At 36.8% G+C, this 7203-nt stretch overlaps 1 protein-coding gene across 2 annotated transcripts in view; it reads left to right on the top strand.

Moving 5' to 3' along the window:
- The first annotated feature begins 672 nt into the window (after positions 1-672).
- Positions 673-7203, top strand: part of spg21 (SPG21 abhydrolase domain containing, maspardin) — a 32032-nt gene continuing 25501 nt past the window's right edge. Inside the window, exon 1 of one of the 2 annotated variants that reach the window (XM_061980522.2) lies at positions 673-770. Coding sequence is in view for 1 of the 2 variants with exons in the window: in XM_061980521.2 (XP_061836505.1) it covers positions 812-865 (54 nt within the window). In the remaining variant the exon portion in view is untranslated. Of the gene's footprint in view, positions 771-799; positions 866-7203 lie in introns of those variants that run through there. The other variant, XM_061980521.2, reaches the window with a different exon arrangement.

The raw sequence follows: 7203 nt of genomic DNA, 5'->3' as shown, positions 1-7203 counted from the left end.
ACAAGTCCATGTCAGAAAACCAACAAATTTAGCTGAACTGCACCAATTTTGTCAAGAGGAGTGCTCAAAAATTCAAGCAGAAGCTTGTGGATGGCTACCAGAAGCGCCTTATTGCAGTGAAACTTGCCAAGGGACATGTAAGCAAATATTAACATTGCTGTATGTATTCTTTTGACCCAGCAGATTTGTTCACATTTTCAGTAGACCCATAATCATGTCATAAAAGAACCAGACTTCATGAAAGTTTTTTGTGACCAACAAGTGTGTGCTCCAATCACTCTGTCACAAAAAAATAAGAGTTGTAGAAATGATTGGAAACTCAAGACAGCCATGACATGATGTTCTTTACAAGTGTATGTATGTAAACAATAGACGCAGCATTGCAATGCATCATGTGGTTAAAATGCATGTTTGCAATTATACATGTGACCAGCAGGTGGAGTCTTGTGCCGAAGCACGCATTGAAAGCGTCGACAAATACCCCAACCAACATTGGCTCAAGTGGTTTCAATGCCACGCGAGGCTTCGTCTGACCATCACTAACACAAACAACACAATATAGTTTGTTAACAGTTTGTTAATTCAATAATCCCCGAAGCGCGTCTGGGGCTGCCGAATGTTGCTGCCGTTGCGAATGCGGAAGTGAGCGCTTGGAAAGTCACGTGACCAAGCGGATGTTGCCGATGACGCCAGGGCGGAAGTGGGCTATTTGAAGAGTCACGTGACCGAGGCGCGAGGAAGCTTGTAAAGAGACGACGAGCATCCAAACGGTAAAAATATTCATATTTAATGCTTGAACTGTGGATGCGTAATGTCCTATTTGGGGTTTGTTCTTTTTGTTGCCTCACACTGTACCACCAAATCCGTAAGCTCACGCCTGTCACGTTTCTTTTCAGCATGCCTGTATGTTTGTTAGTAAATAGCGTGACGTATTGTACGAGATTTTGTCGCTTTTGACGTACCTACTAGCAAACAAATGCTACTATTTGTTCTGCTTGTTAACTAATATCAAACATCGTTTCGTTCTAGAGTCAACCATTAACACAAACAATTCTACTGTGTGTAATATTCATGTTATTTTTTTAACATCTCAAAAAGAGAACTAACTAGCATGTCGTCTGTTGTCAAAGTTAATTTGTGTTTCTGCTGTTTGCAAGGAATTATTACAGTACTTAGTACGAATATATATATATATATATATATATATATATATATATATATATATATATATTTGTGTGTGTATATATAATGTGTGTGTGTGTGTATGTATATATGTGTGTGTATATGTATATATGTGTGTGTGTATATATATTAGGGATGTCCGATAATGGCTTTTTGCCGATATCCCGATATTGTCCAACTCTTTAATTACCGATATCAACCGATATATGCAGTCGTGTAATTAACACATTATTATGCCTAATTTGGACAACCAGGTATGGTGAAGATAAGGTACTTTTTTTAAAATAATAATACAATAAAATAAATAGATTAAAAACATTTTCTTGAATAAAAAAGAAAGTGAAACAATATAAAAACAGTTACATAGTAACTAGTAATTAATGAAAATGAGTAAAATTAACTGTTAAAGGTTAGTACTATTAGTGGACCAGCAGCACGCACAATCATGTGTGCTTACGGACTGTATCCCTTGCAGACTGTATTGATATATAATGAAGGAAACAGAATATTAATAACAGAAAGAAACAACCCTTCTGTGTGAATGAGTGTAAATGGGGGAGGGAGGTTTTTTGGGTTGGTGCACTAATTGTAAGTGTATCTTGTGTTTTTTTTTGTTGATTTAATAAAAATTAAAAAAACGATACCGATAATTAAAAAAACGATACCGATAATTTCCAATATTACATTTTAACGCATTTATCGGACATCTCTAATATATATATATATATATGTATATGTAAATATATGTGTGTGTGTGTATATGTATGTATATATTAGGGCTGCAACTAACGATTAATTTGATAATCGATTAATCTGTCGATTATTACTTCGATTAATCGATTAATAATCGGATAAAAGAGACAAACTTCATTTCTATCCTTTCCAGTATTTTTGGGGGGGGAAAACAGCATACTGGCACCACGTTCTGGACATTGGGGATGCAGCATACAGCAATAATAACACAGAAATGTAATACATCAGATCAGAACTGAATCAGATATTGTTCATGTTTCTGTTGTGAATAATAAAGGATTCATTGTAGGCTGCCTCTGAATAATAGCATGAAATATTCCAGCACCTTCATAACGTTTAGTTATACTAAAGCGTCACTCAAATCTAAATATATTTATATAGCTTTATCGGGCCGGGCTACATTGATTCATTATGAAACCAACCTGAGATATTTCTGTCCGTTAAGTTTATTTCCAAATTGGTAACCATGCGTTTTCTCTGTCAAAACGGAGTCAAATGTGCCGGAGACACATTATCAGCCCCACGTTGCAACAAAGGCATAACGTTACTCACAAAAAATCTGAACTCATGAATGCTTGTTGCCACTATGGACTTAAAAAGTTATGTACCGTGAGTTCTTCCCTTCATCCATGGCTCCAACATGTTTCCTTTTCAGGTGCTCCTGAAGCAATGTTGTACTTCCTTGCCATTTTGCAGGAAACGCTCTTCTTTGAAGTCTTTAAAGTGAAGTGTTCCCACACTTTTGACGACTTAGGTCGTACACTTTTCTCCATTGAAGCAATAACCTCAAGATGTTTCTCCGCTAAACTATCCGTACTGTTTTCCTGCGCCATTTTTCGAATGTTTCCAGCAAAGGAGACGTGAGCTGTACATGACACATCATTGGCTAGCTTACCTCCACCTCATGAGACGTAGCCTCAGCGCCGCCCTGGCGCTGTTTTGTACTGTTTTTGTACTTATTTTGATTATTGTTTCTCAGCTGTTTGTAAATGTTGCAGTTTATAAATAAAGGTTTATAAAAAAAATAAAAAGGCCTCCGCGCATGCGCATAGCATAGTTCCAACGAATCGATGACTAAATTAATCGCCAACTATTTTTATAATCGATTGTAATCGCTTTTAATCGATTAGTTGTTGCAGCCCTAATGTATACATATACTCTATTTTATTTATATATATATATATATATATATATATATATATATATATATATATGTATGTATATGTATGTATGTGTGTGTGTATATATATATATATATATATATATATATATATATATATATATATATATATATATATATATATATATAAAATACAGAGTATATGTATATATTTATATACATACATATACTGTGTATATGTATGTGTATATATATATATACAGTATATGTATGTACATATGTATATGTATCAGTGACGTGCAGTCACTAGAGGCAGGTGAGGCAGGGCCTCACCTGCCATCATGGAAAGAAAAAAAATGTAAAAAGAAAAAAAAAAAATTAAATTGTTATATGTATCCAGTGATTATACTATAAAGTTATTTTCCATTTAACTTTACCAGTTTTAGATTATTTTTATTCAAAATCGCTGAATTTTCACATTTTCCGTTCAAATACTGAGAAGAGACGGTGCGGTGAACTGCAGCCAGTTGAGGCACGTCACTCAATTGTGCCTCACCATGGATTGCGGACTCGGCTAACTGCTGGCCTGCTATGCAGTGAGACCGTATTGCTATATGAATTATATTATACATTTCCATAGTTTAGTTAGCTGAGGTATATAATGTACAGTGTATTTTGTCAACAACTGTATGTGTGTAACGTATTTCTTGTGCTGAGCGATCATAAAACGGCTGCAAAAGACGCACTGGCTGAGGCACCAGTAATCCCGCCTCCTGCACCCCCGCCGTAGAATTGTTATATCAACTAAAGCCCACACTTAAACTTTCCACGTGCAAGATTGAATCTATTTTAAAAAGTTATTTCATAAGAAGCCAAAAAGTGCAAAAACAATAATGTTCGTGTTGGAGGAGTTGTGAATGACTGCAGGGCCACAACATTAGGTACACCTGCACACTGCAGGTGTATCTAATTCACAACTCCCCCAACACGAACATTATTGTTTTTGCACTTTTTGGCTTCTTATTAGATAACTTTTGTAACCTATTTTCATGGGCTTTCCTCTTTGTGATGTTAAGTTCCTGTTATGCGCTGTTATACAGTATATGCCTTGAGCTCTTATTTTGAAGGCGCTAAGAGCGGAAGTGATGACACGTTGCGAAGGTTTTTGAAAGAAAGTAAATAAAGTGGTCCTCGTGTAAACTGGAGCCTCCGTGTTTGTTATTTTGTAGTTTCATACAGTACAGGCGACATTTATAAACCCTCGGTTACACTTTTTTAAATAGATTCAATCTTGCACGTGGAAAGTTTAAGTGAGGGCTTTAGTTGCGGCACATGGACTTAATTTATAAGTAAAGGTAAGACCATAATAACGTTTTTTTTTATTAAATGTGCTATTTTGTGTGCTACAGTTTGTATGTGTAAAGTTAAAGTTAAGTTAAAGTACCAATGATTGTCACACACACACACTAGGTGTAATGAAATTTGTCGTCTGCGTTTGACCCATCCCCTTGTTCACCCCCTGGGAGGTGAGGGGAGCAGTGGGCAGCAGCGGCGCCGCGCCCGGGAATCATTTTGATGCTGAGTGCTAAGCAGGGAAGAATGCTGGTATGAGCTTTTAAACATAACCCATTAACTGCTGCCAATCAAATGGTGAATAAGATACTCTTTAGGGTTCATATGTTTGTAAATCTGACTGTAATGAAGTCAGTGCCTCACCAGCCATGAACCTCACCGCACGTCACTGATATGTATGTATATATATACATATACACACAATGTGTGTGTATATATATATATATATATATATATATATATATATATATTAGAGATGTCCGATAATGGCTTTTTTGCCGATATTCCGATATTGTCCAACTCTTAATTGCAGATTCCGATATCAACCGATACCGATACATACAGTCGTGGAATTAACACTTAATTATGCCTAATTTTGTTGTGATGCCCGCTGGATGCATTAAACAATGTAACAAGGTTTTCCAAAATAAATCATTCAAGTTATGGAAAAAAATGCCAACATGGCACTGCCATATTTATTATTGAATTCACAAAGTGCATTTTTTTTTTTTAACATGCCTCAAAACAGCATCTTGGAATTTGGGACATGCTCTCCCTGAGAGACCATGAGAAGGTTGAGGTGGGGGGAAGGGGGCAGTGGGGGTGTATATTGTAGTGTCCCGGAAGAGTTAGTGCTGCAAGGGTTTCTGGGTATTTGTTCTGTTGTGTTTATGTTGTGTTACGGTGCGGATGTTCTCCCGAAATGTGTTTGTCATTTTTGTTTGGTGTGGGTTCACAGTGTGGCGCATATTTGTAACAGTGTTAAAGTTGTTTATACGGCCACCCTCAGTGTGACCTGTATGGCTGTTGACCAAGTGATTGGTGTCTGTGCGCTTGTGGAGTTGTGGGGGCTGGCTGGCGTTGGCTTGCAGGCTGGTTTGGGTACTGACATGGACACGGAATGCGTTGACTTCTTCCCCCGCTGAGGGAACGGGGTACCTTCTTCTGAAGGAGTAGAGGAATCCCGCACGATTGACGCCATGTTTGTTTACACTGTGAGCTCAGGGGACGTTTCGGAACGGTAGCAGTAGGAGCGCTTGGTTAGTTCACCCTGACCCACCTCCTTGGAGCATTTTATGTTTATTTTTTTAATTTTTTATCAGTTATTGGTGTGCCATCTTAATTATCGCTTTTAGTGAGTATCGGGCCGATATGTGCAACTCTAAATGTTACTGACTGAGTTGTATTGCGCTACAACTTTCAACAAAACATGTACATATAACAAGACCTACTTTTATCACTTTTACGAAAAGTGGAAGACGCTGTTGTTCGATTTGCTGATGGCTACGAGGAACTCATTTTCTTACCGAGGACTTCCCAACACTGCAGGACTTCTTGCACTTTTCCACAGAATCAACATTAGATTCTATTTATTTTCTAAGCCACAGATTTAAAATGGAAAAAGTCACGCTAAAGTCTTCACAGTAGGGGTGTAACGTTGTGTTTTGTCAACGTTTCGATACTGAATTTGTGGTTGCTGATATGATTCGGGGACGAAATTTTTTTTCTAGAACTATTTAGAATAGAATAGAAAGTACTTTATTGATCCCTGGGAGAAATTCAGCGCCACAGTTCGCTCACAATAAACAATAAACACTTTGGGTATTTTAACCGATTTGACCCGAAAGGATTCAGTGAGTTGAAATAGATTTAATTAGGGCTGGGCCGATAAAACGATGTCAGTGTTTGTCGTGGTGGAGACATGATTAGAGATGTACATTGTTAAGATTTTATCGGTACCAGTAGTTATTGGTACTCTTATCGGTACTACTGTATTTTTCGGAGTATAAGTCGCTCCGGAGTATAAGTCGCACCGGCCGAAAATGCATAATAAAGAAGGAAAAAAACATATATAAGTCTCATTTTTTGGGGGAATGTATTTGATAAAACCCAACACCAAGAATAGACATTTGAAAGGCAATTTAAAATAAATAAAGAATAGTGAACAACAGGCTGAATAAGTGCACATTATATGAGGCATAAATAACCAACTGAGAACATGCCTGGTATGTTAACGTAACATATTACGGTAAGAGTCATTCAAATAACTATAACATATAGAACATGCTATACATTTACCAAACAATCTGTCACTCCTAATCGCTAAATCCCATGAAATCTTATACGTCTAGTCTCTTACGTGAATGAGCTAAATAATATTATTTGATATTTTACGGTAATGTGTTAATAATTTCACACATAAGTCACTCCTGAGTATAAGTCACACCCGCGGGGCCAAACTATGAAAAAAACTGTGACTTATAGTCCGAAAAATACGATATATGTAATTTGTAGAAATAAAGATGGGGAAAAAATGCATTTTAATTAACATTTAGAGGTTGAACACCTCCAACATGATGTAGCGTAACATCTCAGAGCAGAGAAGTCGTTACTTAAGGAAATCAACTATGTGTGCAGTGCAAGGTTAAATGCACTTATGTCATCTTCTTGTAAAGAGCACACAGATCCATCACTGTGCTTCTATTCATTACAATTACACGCAGCTGGAAATACTATTTATATATGGCAAAACAGACCTTTTTACATGATTTATCATATCAAATATATCAATATGG

The sequence above is a fragment of the Nerophis lumbriciformis genome, linkage group LG20 (assembly GCF_033978685.3).
Source record: "Nerophis lumbriciformis linkage group LG20, RoL_Nlum_v2.1, whole genome shotgun sequence".
Lineage (NCBI taxonomy): Eukaryota > Metazoa > Chordata > Actinopteri > Syngnathiformes > Syngnathidae > Nerophis > Nerophis lumbriciformis.
This window is presented reverse-complemented; position numbering and strand designations above follow the sequence as displayed.